Here is a 15,626-nt window from a genome sequence, read left to right as displayed (position 1 = left end):
TTTGTTTTGTTATATACAGCAACTCATTTCTACCTCTTTCCAGTCACAGAGCACTTTATTTTGAGAGTTATTTATAGTTCTTAGAAAGAAAATCGGAATCGGCAAAAATCGGTATCGGCAGGTCACACTTACAAAAAATTTAAATAAAATAATAATAATGATGAAAATCTGAATCAGCCAAGAAAACTGCAATCGGTGCATCTCTACATAAAAGGTAAATGAACCCCAAGTAAATGAATAAATGCTTGTTTACCTGAGAGAAGATGAGCACTCTGTGTCCGCCCTCCTTGAGTTTACGCAGCATCTTATGCAGTAGCAGCAGTTTGCCAGAGGCTTTAGTCAGGGTGCTGCCCTCATACATCCCATTGGGCATCTTGGCAGCTTCCTGTTTCACACAGCCAATCGAGTAACCAATTTACTCAAACATCACATAATGTGACATATGTTATTGGTCAATTATTAAAGGTACAGAAAGAGATAAAAGTAGATTGTACCATAGCAGCAACGGGGAAAAGATAGGGATGATTACAGCACTTCTTGAGATCCATGACAACGTTCAGTAGAGAAACCTGGTTTCCTCCACTACGAGTATTTAGAGCCTCAAAATTGCGGGTCAGGATGAACTTGTAATATTTCCTGGATTCACAGATAAAAGATTTAGAAACTCTGCCTCCTGTAACCTACTTCTCCGACTATTCCTCATCACATACTCACTTCTGCATGGGGCTGAGCTCGACTCGGAGGATGAGCTCTGTTTTGGAAGGCATGTGCTTGAACACGTCGGCTTTGAGTCTCCTGAGCATGTGTGGTCCCAGCATGTCATGAAGCTTTTTGATTTGGTCTTCCTTAGCAATGTCTGCAAATTCCTCCAAGAAACCCTCAAGATTACTGCAGAATGAGAGATAGTGTTATTTATGTCTGCAGATGCCCAGGGGGCCACCAGATGCTGCTAAAGGGTTTTATTTAAAATGTACAAAAAAAAACAAATTCATAAAACTTGAGCGTTATTTGAGCGGACTTTGCTTTGAACGGTATGTGAATGGAGCGATTGCATGGGCCATGAGCAACTCAATGGAAAGAGCAGTCATTGAGCTGAATATTGAGCAGAGCGCCACACCTTGCAGTGACAACGGCTAGAGGGAGAGTGAAACCTGCATGCTGAACACTGCTGGGCAGTGGGATGCACCATATATTTTAGGCCATTTTTCTTTTTAAGCCAAAAAAGAATGACAATTTTTTGAAGAAAAAAAAAAAAAAAAACGAATTTTAGGTGCATCCCTTATATGTATATACCTTATATTAATTATTTTTGTACATTTGTTATCTATAGAAATGTATATATTTATTTTCCCTATTTTTATCTAATATCATGACTATATATACACACAGTATTTCAAGATTCTGTTGGAAAAAACTATCTTTGAAAGTTTCTCACAAGTTCCTGCATGATCCTTGGATTTGAAATTAATCAGAAACACACCTGAATCTCTCTGGTGTGAGGAAGTTGAGAAGATGGAAAAGCTCTTCTAAGTTGTTCTGTAGAGGAGTTCCAGTCAACAACAACTTATGCTGCAGTGGGTAGTTGTTGAGCACCCTGAAAAACTACATAAAAATACCACAGCAAAACATCAAAACCTCTAAACCACTATAAAAATGAACAATGTAATATACATTTGTAAAAAAATTAACTACATTGTCAGTCTACATCATACTTAAATTATTACATAATCTATGTTGGTCTCACCTTTGACTGATTATTCTTCAGTCTGTGGGCCTCATCAACTACCAAACAAGCCCAGTCGATGGAGCCCAGAACAGCTGTGTCAATAGTGATCAACTCATAGGAGGTCAAGAGAACATGGAACTTCACGGAGGCTTCTTTCTGCATTATCAAAAGGAAACAATCACTCATAAATGGATTCAAGTGTCTTAAGATTCTTCAATGGAAAGCAGAGTTCTCACTAACCTTCATCCTAGAGGGTTTCTTGCCACCGCGGATGGCATTGTTCTCAAAGGAGAACTCGTTTTCTCTGATGACAGCCCTGCTGTCCTTATCACCGACGTATGTGACGACATACATACCCGGGGCCCACATTTCAAACTCTCGCTCCCAGTTAATGATGGTGGACAGGGGGGCACTCACCAGGAACGGACCCTTCGAATGACCCTGGAGAACGAAAACACCAGCACTTTACAACTGAAGAGGATATACAGTATGAAGGTAGTAATGTAACATTCAATGACATTTAATTTTTACACTTACAAAATATAAAATATATTATTTCGCAATAGCATTGTATGAAAATATACACTACCACTTAAATACCATTTGGGATCAGTAAGATTTTTTTTTTAAAGAAATTAATACTTAATTGAGCAAGGATGCATTAAATGGCTTCTAGGGCTGCACGATTATGACAAAAATCATAATTGTCGATTATTCCCTTGAAACTGTAACTGCGATTATTAATTACGATTATCACAATTTACATTGATTGATGTTTATACCATTGTTTGATGCAACGGCATGCCGTATTTTTTTATGAAAATAAACGAGTTAAAAAATCTAACTGAAAAAGTGCTTTTCTATAGTATTAAGCCTCAAATGTCAACTATACATCGGATTGGTTTCTTTAAATTATATAAAAAAATATGAATGGTATGTTATACTAAAACTAAAACAATGGAAAAAACCCTAAAATAACATGTAGAAAGAAAAAAAAAACATATCTTAGGCATGCAGAATAACATAAGTGGACTTACGAACGATTAATTGGCGCTTTGAACGATTACGTAATAGTGGCATCCATAATTGTAATCGTGATTAGAAATTCGATTAATTGTGCAGCCCTAACCAGAAGTGTCAGTAAAAGTCATTTGTAATGTTACAAAAAAAAAAAAAATTATTATATAAAACATAAAACTTTAAACTTAAAACTTTAAAAAAATTATTATATAAAACATAAAACTGCACACCTCTTTATACAGTGAATAGAGGAAAACAGCAGTTTGCACGGTCTTTCCCAGACCCATCTCGTCTGCCAGGATGGTGTCGGTTCCCTGAGCCCAGGAGAAGCGGAGCCAGTTGAGCCCCTCCATCTGGTATGGATGCAAGGTCCCGCCTGTAGCGTCCAGATAATCTGGCTGACGCTCAAACTTAATAGTGGGCTACAGGAGAATAAGAAAAGTATTTCAGGCATTGTTGAGCAAGTGAATGGTGCAGCTGGGTCTAATAGGTGCAGTGTTTTATGTAGGATGAAAACAATGCAGCTGACTTACATCCACGACAGGGTTCTCTGGAGGTCGGTCCAGTTTTCGCACCTTTCCTTTGACCTTAATTTTCTTTCCTGGTTTACCTTCATCACCCATCATCAACTCCCTTTAAGAAAACAAAAACAAAAAGAGATGCACATGATGAGCATGTGCTGATGAGCATCTATGAACCTAAAGATTACACATTTCTCTCTTAATTCATTAAAGAAATCTTCAAAATCTTTTGTATAGCTTTTACTACCTTTATAAGGCCTTTTTGCATACTAATGTAATCAAGGCTGTTTTAGCAGGAATCAGGGTTATTGGTAACTAAAATTATTAAAAACATTTGTTATTTAAAACTTTTGTTGAAAATCTTGAACTACTTGAAAAACAAGTAACTGAAATAAGTTTAAGTTGAAGCACTAAAATTACTAATAATAATATAATATAAAATAGTAATAATAATAGTAAATTAAAAATTACAAAAGCACAAACAAAAATTAAAAACTGAAAATATAAAAAAGCCCATTTTAAATATTAATAAAAACTATAATCATATATAGTTAAATAAAAATACATTTACTATAAACAGTAACATAAAAAAATGAAAAATTACTAAGTACAACAAAATCACTAAAACTAAAATTAAAATAAAAGCTTGAAAATATAAAAATAAAATTGGAGTAGAAACTATAACGGTACATAAACAATACTAAAATAACACTGTCAGGAATTGCAAAAATTATTTAAATGAGAATATACATTAAACAGCATTATGTTACTTCACATTATTTTGAAGTTAAATGCTTTTCGAATGCGGTTTTGTGTTTTCTTTAACAGTAGCGTCCATGCACATGTATACCTGTGGTTCCAGTATTGCAGTTTGTAGGTGTCAAACTCTGGTATATCCATATCATCTGCCTCCCAGGTGGCCTGATCATAAGTTAAATCCCTCCACTTGATGAGGTAGTGACAGTTATTCTTCTTATCCACACTGAGAAGAATAAAACAACAGATACGATGTGAGCAAAGCCATGAAACTGATCTAAATCATTTCAATCTAAAGTTCTTGAGCCCATCTCACCTATGGTTCAGGATACGGTGAATCATCATCCACTCCATCTTGATGCCGAAGCGGTAGTACTTCTCCTCCATCCGAGCATAGGTGGGGTCTTTTTTCTTCCTCTTTTCGCTCTTGTCCTCATCTCCCTCAACACCGAAGTCTACGGGTTGGGGTTCGTCCATGTCATTCTTGCGCTGGTAGTTTCTGAACATTACCTGACAGTGCATTTCCAGCTAGAGAGAGCAAGAGAAGGTGTGGACCAAAATTAAGACCAAGTGAACTTATTGTGTGTAAATTCAGCCTGAAGCTGGATTCAAAATGGCATTTTAAGACCGCAGTAAGAACCAGTGCTGGTACCTGCAGCTCGGAAACCCAGGAGCAGTGCCAGTAGGACATATTGTGCCATTTAACAAAGAACTCCCTCTCAGGGCGACCAGCTAATGGCATGGGGTTAGGAGCATCAGCAGGGAGGTCACTGGGTCGTGGCACAGGGGTCGGAGGAGGAGGTTCACTCCAGCGCCAGGTCAGAATCTTCTGCACCTTACCTTTCATAGTAGGGCACTGGAGGGAAAACAATATCGGTATAAATTATTTCACAATGTGGAAAGAGTCAAAGCTATATTTCTTGTATACATTATTATCAAAAATAATGGTTAATGGTTAATTTAATATGAACCTAATTAAGTCTAAGTATATTAATAAGTGGACTGAAAAGGGTAATACCCATACATTATTATTATTAACAACAGTCATGCATTTATGAATTATCAAAGCTAGGTTATTTGTACATATTATTTGAATCCCAATTATTTATATACAACATTTATATTAATTATAAATTATATCTAAATATTTCAAAAGTAGTTTTTTGTACATTAGTAATCACATGTAATTAATTAATAATTATATTTATTATGCATGTATATTATATAAAATGCATATGTATTAAATTAATATGCATTTTCGGTTTTTGGCCAAAAGAGAAAAACGGCCGAAAATGAGAGCCGAAAAAGTCACTCTTCTCTTGTACCACTCATGCTCACCGGAAAAGCAAAGTCCACTCAAATAACGCACCGACAGGAAATTTCTACTAGTATACTTGTTCCTGTTTCCAATGAAGCTTTAACTTAGTGTAGTACAGCTGTACTGGGCAATGCTGGTAAAATGATGCTACCCTTTCGTGATGCTATGCTCTGCTCACATGCTCTGATAATAATAGCTATATTATTTGGATAATTAAACAAAAAAATCAGTTTAATCTGATTGTGTTACCTAGAACTGAATAAAAATAATACACTGAGATTTAAAAGGGTCATGACATGAGAAATCAAACTTGCCTTGATCTTTTGGCATTTAAGAGGTCTTTGTATTAGGGGTGGACCATATGACAAAAATATCATATGATTTTTTTTTTTCAGGAAAATCATGATTCACAATTTTATCACAATTCCTTGTCATGTTGGTTATATTTTGTAAGTTGTCTGAGCACACCCAAACGAATTTCCCTATTTTAAAAACAAAACATTTATGAGGTAACAAAATAAAATAAGGATTGCAGACATTTAGGCCAAATTGGGCGAAGGTAAAAATCTTTATCATTATTTTATCTTTGTTATTAAAAAATAAGAAAAAAGATACACATTACAAATTCACATGAAACAAACTGCTTTATTTTCAGGTATGATTATTGTATTAGCATTCAAGAAATCGAATGAACAAATATAAAAATAAAACACTATATTCACTTCACTGTTTAAATTATACATTGATTCTTATTAAAGCAACTGTATTAAAGTTCTTCAGTCAAGTTCTTCTGTTGAACATAAAAGTTACTTTGAAGAATGTGGGTAACCAAACAGTTGCTGGTCCCCACTGACTTCCATGATATTTTTTCCCCATCTGTCAACGTCAATGGGCAACAGCAACTGTTTGCTTACCCACATTCTTCAAAATACCTTCTTTTGAGTTCAGCACAAGAAAGAAATTAAGCGGCAGGATGTTTAGTACTATTATTCTGCTGTAGCTTTAAGAGCTGCAACCATCTGTTTTCTCTCACTTTTTACTTTCACTCGTCGTAACCAACAGTTTATATATGTAAACCTTGTGTGTTTTTGACAGTATTAGCACAATCAGATGCAAAAGATAACATAGTCCAGTAATCAGGCGCTGTTTGACAGGCTTTAGTGTGTGTGCGCTTCATGTGTATGCGCTCAGAAAGTTGCATGTCAGAACAGCACACAAATGAAATGTTAAAACGGCAAGGCTTTAAAGCACATGCAAATAATGTACTTTTGTGACTGCGAATAAGTGCAGTGTCCCGTGAGTGTATCTCTACAGATGAGTTAATATTTGATGTGAATGTATGTTGCATTGTACCGTACATTGAGGCAGAGGCTCCAGAACTGCAACTGATATAATATGCGCTGTAGCACGATTCTACAATATTTCTTCAAAAGCATTGAAGACATTTAAATTGTCCACAATCAAAAATTATAGTATCGCACACCCCTACTATGTACCATTAAAACATTCTGCAAGTTTCACAGCTTAAAACGTCTAGTGGTCAACGATATGGAATTTTTAATGGCTGATGCCAATACTGAGAAATCAACATTATGCATAATTATTTATTAAAACCTCAATAATTTTTTTTTAACCTTATAGGTAACAATTAATGCAGCCTTTCCTTTTCTTTTGCTGAAACACACACATATATATATTTTATACTATTTTTGACATTTATGAATATTTATTTGTTCATTAATTATGAATATTAGAAAGGCTGCACTAAACCTTGTTCATTTAAGTGTTACCGCTGTTGTTTATATTTTAATTGTTTAGGTTTTATATATACATATAAGACCGGATATATATATAAAACCTAAACAATGAAAATATAAACAACAGTAACATTAATAAATCATTTAATTAAACAGTCAAATATGAAATTTCTTGAAAACTGACAGTGCCACATGTGACCTCAGACCTTTAAGCCTATTTAGAAGTTGTAACGCAGTTGACTCACGGTGCAGCGAGGGCAGATCCATTCTCCGTTGGGAATCTCGGGCAGGGGTGGGTTAAGGCAGTGGATGTGGTACGATGAGGGGCAGGAGTCACAGCACAGCAGCTCTCCGCCGTCCTTACACACTCTGCAGAACTCCATGTGATGGTCGTCCTCTTCTGCCTCGCCTCCCACCTCATTATCCTCCTCACCGTCTGATGCATCCTCGCGAGCCTCCCACTGGATGCCCATCTTCTCCTGAAAGAGGAAGGGATAATGCTGAGTACAGTGGCACATCAGGGCTTGAAATTCAGCTCGTTGGACAAAACCAAACATTTTACAGGAGGCAAGTGCTGCAGTTTTATATTGAAAATGTGGAGATTCATAGTTGGTACACTCACACAGTGTGGGCAGCTCCAGGTGCCCTCCGGTGCCTTCTCCATATCAGGGTCCAAGCAGACCATGTGATAAGCTCGTGGACAGGTGTCACAGAGAATGATCTCTCCTCCCTGCTGACAAACCTCACAGTAATCCTGATGATCCGTCTCATATCCATCACCATCATCATCACCTAGCAGAGAAGGAGAAAGGACAGATCAACGAATGATAGAAGGACCCTATGATTTCCTTGACGTGAAAAACTAGGAGAGAATAGTGGAATCCAGTCATAAAAAATGAACTACCATATTGCAAAATGTCACTTCATTTATGACAAATAAATATATTACTATTGTATAGAAGAATGTACTTCTCGAAATAAAGATCAAATAAAAACTTTACGGAATAACATTTTTCTTTAGTTTGTTTGCAAAAAAAAAAATAAAAAATTATTATAAATTTATATTAAATCAAATACAGAATTAGAACATAATAAATTAGAACATAAACACACAATTTTGGCATAAAAAAATTTATTATTGTTAAACTAGTTGTTAAAAAAAAGTTTAATGATTTCAATTAATTAGAAATGATTTTTACTTAAGGTTTAATTAATTGAACCAGTAAAGAACTCTTAAAGCAATCAAACAATCCAGAAAAACTGCAATGCAAAAGAAATCCAGAAAAATAAAAATTGAAAGAATTGAAGAAATCTAAAAACTCTCCAATGTGTTTCAGCACAGGCCTTCTTTAGGGAGAGCAAACAACAAACTTGGCACATGTGAAAGCAGTGTCTTTCACCAAGTCATCTGATCATAATCATGTGACCATTAACTCTCTATAATTTTAAACATTCACAAAACAGCCATTTTCACACTCAAGAATACTGCTTAAATTTTTTCTTTTATTTTTATTTTTTTATAAAAAATGAGTAAAGTCCGTCCCTCTTTGGTCAAGTTTAAGTTCTCGAATGCCTTTCCTAATAGTAATATTCACATGATCAATACCTTGCATTCTAAAAAATCATCTATTTTGTTCTTCCATCATAAAATGCCTTACACTGAGGACACTCTAGTCTATAAATATAAAACTGATTTCATAGAGCTCTATGATAGTAATGTGCCTCAAATGCATTTGTATTTTTAGGAAAGGATATCTAATTTCAAGAACACTTCACTCTAGACTTTGCAAATATTCCTCAGGGTTTTAATATGTACAAGATACAATGTTTTACTAACTAAATAGTCTTCGTCCCTTAAGTTGTTCTCTGAAGGGATTATGACAGATAGAAGGTGTAACCTTGGCCTGTTTAAGCCTAATAATATTCCCAAGCACTGATAGACAGAGAACATACGATCCTCACCTTTTTTTGTCTTCTTTTTGGGCTTCTTTTTAGTGCTGCTGCGACTACTGCGGCTATTTGATCCATTCGAAACAGACACACTGTTCATACTGCCATCATCAAAGTCACTGTCCACGTCAACATCATCCTCTTCACTCTAAAAGAGAGAATTTGAAATAAATGGCGGAGAAATACAGAGTCTGATAAATGACCAGAAAATTACTTGGATGTCATTAGCGAGATACTATGTCTAAAATTAGAGCAGAGTGAAGAAAAAACATCTTTCATGGAAAAAGGTTAAAGGATGAGTGCAAAGGCAAGCTGGAAAAAAGGAAGGGGGGTGGGGGGTAGAAATGAAGTCCTTACAGATGAGCGTTTCCTCTTGCTGCTGAAGCCTCCTAGTTTGATCTTCAGAGGAGCAACTTTTTTGGTCTTCACCTTCTTCTCTTGAGGTTTGGGTGCGGGTTTGGACTTCTTGCGCGCATTTGGCCCTGAAATGCACAGGAATTAGCATCATCTTCCCATGCAGCAAAAAATTAGTGAAAAACCAAATCATAATATCACAAGTTAAAAGAAGTGAAACAATTTTGCTCTCACCCTTGCCCTCTTTTGTCTTGGCCTTGCGTATGGGAGCTGCTGGTGTGGCCTCGGCACTGATTTGGGATGTGGGCGCAGTGACTGGCCTGTCTTCTGCAGTTTCAACTGATACAGAGGCACTAGCGGCCGCCAGGGCTGTGGTGGCAGCAGCCGAACCCCGAAGAGGGTTGTTAGTGCTGAACTCCCTCCACTTCGCTCCCAGAACCATCATCATTTTGGAAACAGCAATTTTTGGGTTCTTGGCAGCGATCAGAGGCCTGTGAGATTGTAGGGGGACGATGTAAGCTTCTTAAAATATGTGACAAACCAGCTCTAAAAAAGACAGTGTCTTTATTCAGTTCAAGTCAGTACAGTGTTGAGTTGACGTAGTTCAGTTCAACAACTGTGTGAAGTTCAAAAACTATGAAACATCCAGCTTAAAAAGCGGCTCTACATAAGACAATGGTGTCATTTTTCAGCTCAAGCTCTGTTCTCATCCGATAGTGTCACTACAGTCAAATCAGTAAAATAGTTCACCCAAATGTTAGCCATTGAATCCCATAGTATTTTTCCCCATATTATAAGTCAATGGCAACTGTTTGGTTACCAACATTCTTCAAAATATCTTTAGTGCTCAACAGAAAAAAGAAACTCATACAGGTTTGGAACATCTTGAGGGTGAGTAAATGACAATTTTAAATGTTTTGGTGAACTATCCCTTTAAGAGTTTTTTTAAACTCCAACTAAGCAAGCCAAAGGTGACAATAGAAAGCAAAAAAAACTACAGCAACAGTTAGCTGCAGAGACCACAGTGTGGGTGCTTCACTCGCATATGCGCCTAAAAATAGATGTGTGGGAACTATAAAATGTATTTAGGAGCACATGTGCAAATAAAGCGAAAATCCTCCATGAGAGTTTTATTGAATTTAATGTCAAAGGTCTTCAGTAAATGAAATGGTAAATCAACAATCTTAATGATCATTTTAAGATATTTTGGCGATGGAACAACATGAAATCGCGATACAGCCTATTGCTTATTAAACTTCAAAAGTATATGAATTAATTAAAAAAAAGTGCACTGCATGTTGTGTCTCTAGGCAGCGCTGTTGCGTGTTCTACAGGATCGAGCAACAGTGCTTCAGACTGCTTCAAAGTGATCCTCAATCAATGAATACAGCACATTTATGCCAAGTGATTGATTATGAACTCCAGTTACTTTGTGACCTTTATATAATATGTTTTAGACGGTTGTAACTTGTAAGAATGCAGATTTCATCTCTCATCTGACAGATCATCCTGCAATAGTAGACATTTCAAAATAAGAGTCCAGGTGTATTTCAGGCTTGTTTATAATTAAAAGCCACTTATTATGTTTTTTTTCTGGGCATAATTAGTATTTTGGTTACACAATAAATTGTATTTAATTTAATTTCCATTTAATTCATAGTAAATTATTGTAGTTTCTGGCTGGGATGCTTTCCCACAGGAAGAAAAATTCAAAGAACATTATTTGACAAATATTATTCAATATATAGATTTTACTAGTATCAGTAAAATCTGTGTCCCATTCACTAAGAAAGACAAAGCAAGGAGAACCCTACCATTTAAATGCTGTAATTTTGGATAGTTTACAATGCATAATATGAGTATTTAATTAAATGTAATAGTAGCCTATGTAATTAAAATGAATTTCAACAATTTAAAATATTGTTAAAACTAATGGTGTCAAAATTAGCGTGTTAACGCAGGCGATTCATTTTATCAGTTTAACGTGTTAAAAATATTTAACGCAATTAACAGAGAGGCGGGGCTAGGATTGGCCACCCTACTCACAACTGCTGCTTCTGTCGCTTTTTCTCTAGACAAGCAGTGCATTTATTCAGTTGCAGAATGACTGAACGGGAGACGTTTCAGACACATGCTCCACTACACTTCAGAACCAGGCGTGAAATAAACTACATGCATGCAATGTCATGGTCAGTTTAATCATGAAGTTACCAAAAAGGCAATTCAAGCTGCCTTAAAACTGTGCATGCATGTTTATATATTTTATGAGTCACATTTAAGAACATGTCTATGAAATGGTTTTCAAAACTGTACTGGAGCAGCCCAGTCTCACTCATCTAACACACCTGATTTAACTCATCAGCTCATTAATAGAGACTTTAAGAGCTGAAATGGGTCAGAAAAGGTAAAGAGTTCAGAGAAAATATGATGTGTGTCAGATCCACGTCATATTCAGCAGCTGCAGCTCTTAAAGAAATAACCAGCTGCTGTGATGTCTGTTCATCAAATGACAAAAAAAAAAAAGAGGAAAAAAATCATAAGGCTTCTTTAAGAAAAAAAATAATACATTAAGTTGTTTCGTGGATTCAAATAATTAGACATGCTAAAACAGAGAATTTGGTAACAATAAAAAAATGTGGTGAGAAAAAATAAAACAGTTCATAGGGCCCTAAACATAATAATGTATACGTTTCATGGTTTTAATTAATTAGACTTGCTTTTTGATTAATAAACTTTAACTATTAAAACAGAGTGAAGAAAAATTCAAACGGAAAAAAACTGAATCCAGAACAATTCAAACGGAAATAATGGAATTTGTAAAAAAAAAAAAAAAAAAAAAAAAAAAAAAAAAAACGGAATTTAGGAAAAAATAAAATGGATTTTGTGGTAATTTCAACATTTACTATTACTATTATTATTACTTTTATTATTATTACTACTAGTAGTAGTATGATTCAGTACTGTGTGTTTTCTTTTTTTTTTTTTTAAATAAAGCACTATTTTTTAGTTTTTGTTCAGTATCCATTTTAAAAACTATCGGTTAATTAATCTGTATCAGCCAGCGTGGTCCAACCTAGCTATCGGTATCGACAAAATCCACTATCGGTCGACCTCTAATGAAGCAGAGATGTCTAGTTTGTTTGAAAAATTGTGAGGGGACATGGATGATGTTGTGCACAGCTAAATCACTTACAATAAACACTGCAATATAGTTGTTTTAATAGTGAATTTACAATAAAAACGTTCAATGACTTTTCTCATATTGGTAATGTGGGTAATGCACTCATACCTGACGAACTGGCTGAAGGCTTTGTAGTTGGTCAGAGTTCTATAGTCTTCCTCAGTGAAAACATGATCGATGTCCTCCATACCCCAGGTATCCAAAAGCTGAGAGGAACTTTTTGGCTCCAAAATCAGTTCAGAAAAAAACTTATAGAACTGAGTGATTCAATTTGTATTTATTTTAACATCATGAGTTTAAATCCCATATGAACTCACAGCATCGTCATCATCCTCGTCTTCCTCTTCTTCAGGTTCCCTCCGTTTGGAAGCTGCGGAGTTTCTGTCAGCACCAGAGCTGCTTCTTTTCTTGTCCTTTGTGGTGCAGGCTCTTTTCTTCTTTTTCCTGCCAGGTGTGTAGTCGCTACCCTCGCTTTCTGAACGGTCTTCTTCACCATCGTCCAAATCGGGGCCTTGCACTGGCTCCGGAGAACTGATGGCGATATCCTGGAGGACACATAGCACATCCTTTTGATCAGTTTTGTATGCTGGTAAAATCACTAGCCCATTGTCCAAAACAAGATTTTAGGTTAAGATTTATATTAATGTACAATACTATTCAAAGGTTTGAATTTAGTAAGATTTGTTAAAGCATTTCATTAATCAAATGTGACAGTAAAGACATTTATAATGTTACAAGGATTTCTATTTTACATAAATGCTATTCTTTTGAAATTTATATTGAAAGATTAAAAAAAAAAAAAAAAAAAAAGATCACAGTTTCTACAAAAATATTTAAGCAACACGACTTAAGCATTGTTTTCAGCACTGATAATAATCAGCTTATTAGAATGATTTCTGAAGGATCATGTGACACTGAAAACTGAAATAAATGTAGCTTTGCCATTACAGGAATAAGTTACATTTTAAAATACATTAAAATAGAAAGCTGTTATTTTAAATTGTAATAATAATAATAATAATAATAATAATAATATTTCAATGTTAATGTCTTTACTGTATTTTTTTTTTAATGTAGCCTTGTAGCGCAAGTCTTCCTTCAAAAATAGTTAAAAATCTTACTCTTAGTGTATCACCATTTGTTTGCACTTTTTTTTTTTACTCTTTAGACAGCAGCACTTTCTCCCTCACCTTACACGCTCGATTCAACTCATCAGCTCATTAGAGACTTTAAGAGCTGAAGTGGGTCAGAAAAGGTAAAGAGTTGTGAGAAAATATGATGCGTGTCAGATCCGTGTCTTGTTCAGCAGCAGCAGCTCTTAAAGAAATAGCAGCCAAAATAACCTAATAACCAGCTGCTGTGATGTCTGTTCATCAAAGAACAAAAGGAAAAAAAAAGAAAGAAACAACAACAAAAAAAAAATCAACCACTTTTGCAGCTTTAAAAATAATTCTATATTAGTGTTTAATAAGTTTATCAATTTCTGAATATTTAATTTTCTACTTGCTGAAGGGAATGGGTAGCTAAACATGACATTTATTATAATGGGTTTATGTGAAGATTGTTTTAAGTTCACTTAAATTAGAAGTTGTTATTTTTGTCTTATAAATGTCTAATACGTTAAAATTGTTAGATCTCAATTATACAGTAATGTTGAATGGCTAGAGTCAATGGTTAAATATATATATAAAAAAAAAAATCCTAGAGACATCAATAGTATTGTATCAGTGATACTCACCTTCAGTCACAAAAATAAGCCACTAATAGGGATGTAACGATTCACTCAACTCATGATTCAATTCGATTCACGATTTTGATTCCACGATTCAATTCATAACTTTTTTTTTTTTAAAACAAAATGAGATTTAAGACAAATAAATTAAATGTGCCCTTTTATTATTGCTTGGACAAAATGCTGCATGTTGGAATATAACTATAATATATATAACTGTAATAATATACTAATATAGCACTTGCATATTATGCTCTTTTGTTGGTTTTGATTGCTTCTATTGTCCTCATTTGTAAGTCACTGTTTGATAAAAGCGTCTGCTAAATAAAAAAAAATTAAATATAACGTAAATGTAAATAACAAAACTAAATTTACATTTTAAAGCCCCAAATCAAATAAATAAGTAAAACAAATAAAAGAAATCTCTTCATATAAACAAAATACGGCTTTGTCTCTGCTCTTTTCATTTAAAATTAGAGGCAGGCAACCACTGCATTTTAATCATGAACCAAACAAAGATGCTGCATACATGCAACATGAGCAGTTTTTAATCTAAGATTGTATAATTTCGAAATTTGAAGCAAAAACAGAATGGTTTGACTTCAGTTTTGTGAAACTATACGTAAATATCTGCATGAAACAGAAACAGCAGATGAGCTGAACGAGACGCAGATTCACTCTCTGCCCGCAGGTGGAGCTTAAAGCATTTAAAGTGTAAACACAGCAGCACTGCACTTATGAACTTTAATATGCATTATACAGAAGTAAGATGAAAATAAAAAAATACCATCTAAACTTTTCTAAAGACAGTAAGTTCCCCTCAGACATACATTCATATAAACTCCTACCCCTAACTGCTAAACACAACCTACAACGTAGCTACGGCATCGTTTCGACACAGAAGTATAAATTGGGCTTCAGTCTATTGAACACAACAGCTGTAGATATTATTTAAAGGGGATATAACACACACATTTCCGCCAATCTCATGTTAATCTTGAGTACCTATATAGTAGTATTGCATCCTTCATATCTACAAAGAGTCTTTAGTTTTATCAGATTAATAAAAGAAAGTTAGTTACAGCTTTACGATTCTCTCCGAAAACAGCCAAGCTCCTAGAGGTGTGCCGTGGGCGGATCTTAAGAGTCACGGGCCGATTGGCAACAAAACACAGAAGTTTGATGCAGTTTTAAGGCTGGGACACACCAAGCCGTCTTCAGAGAACTAGCGGCGATGAAAGCCGACGGTGTTGATGCCTTGCCGCAGTGTCAGACCAAAAAGCTGTGCTGGAACACACCGCACAGACTACA

At 35.1% G+C, this 15,626-nt stretch overlaps 1 protein-coding gene across 4 annotated transcripts in view; it reads right to left on the bottom strand.

The window, feature by feature from the left end:
- The window catches only part of LOC109111981 (chromodomain-helicase-DNA-binding protein 4-like), a 31,967-nt gene that overhangs the window by 12,200 nt on the left and 4,141 nt on the right, over window positions 1-15,626 (bottom strand). For all 4 annotated transcript variants that reach the window (XM_042776242.1, XM_042776243.1, XM_042776244.1 and 1 more), the window contains exons 4-21: window positions 12,901-13,128; window positions 12,692-12,810; window positions 9,637-9,893; window positions 9,406-9,530; window positions 9,061-9,196; window positions 7,721-7,890; window positions 7,344-7,577; window positions 4,676-4,879; window positions 4,340-4,551; window positions 4,118-4,249; window positions 3,280-3,379; window positions 2,977-3,168; window positions 1,967-2,167; window positions 1,745-1,882; window positions 1,481-1,602; window positions 715-888; window positions 495-636; window positions 254-385 (exon numbers count right to left, since the gene is read on the bottom strand). In XM_042776242.1, the coding sequence (XP_042632176.1) occupies window positions 254-385; window positions 495-636; window positions 715-888; window positions 1,481-1,602; window positions 1,745-1,882; window positions 1,967-2,167; window positions 2,977-3,168; window positions 3,280-3,379; window positions 4,118-4,249; window positions 4,340-4,551; window positions 4,676-4,879; window positions 7,344-7,577; window positions 7,721-7,890; window positions 9,061-9,196; window positions 9,406-9,530; window positions 9,637-9,893; window positions 12,692-12,810; window positions 12,901-13,128 (3,018 nt within the window). The remainder of the gene's footprint in view (window positions 1-253; window positions 386-494; window positions 637-714; window positions 889-1,480; window positions 1,603-1,744; window positions 1,883-1,966; window positions 2,168-2,976; window positions 3,169-3,279; window positions 3,380-4,117; window positions 4,250-4,339; window positions 4,552-4,675; window positions 4,880-7,343; window positions 7,578-7,720; window positions 7,891-9,060; window positions 9,197-9,405; window positions 9,531-9,636; window positions 9,894-12,691; window positions 12,811-12,900; window positions 13,129-15,626) is intronic.

The sequence above is a fragment of the Cyprinus carpio genome, chromosome A19 (assembly GCF_018340385.1).
Source record: "Cyprinus carpio isolate SPL01 chromosome A19, ASM1834038v1, whole genome shotgun sequence".
NCBI classification, from domain to species: domain Eukaryota; kingdom Metazoa; phylum Chordata; class Actinopteri; order Cypriniformes; family Cyprinidae; genus Cyprinus; species Cyprinus carpio.
Note: the sequence above shows the minus strand (reverse complement) of the source record. Positions and strands in the feature narration are given on the sequence as shown.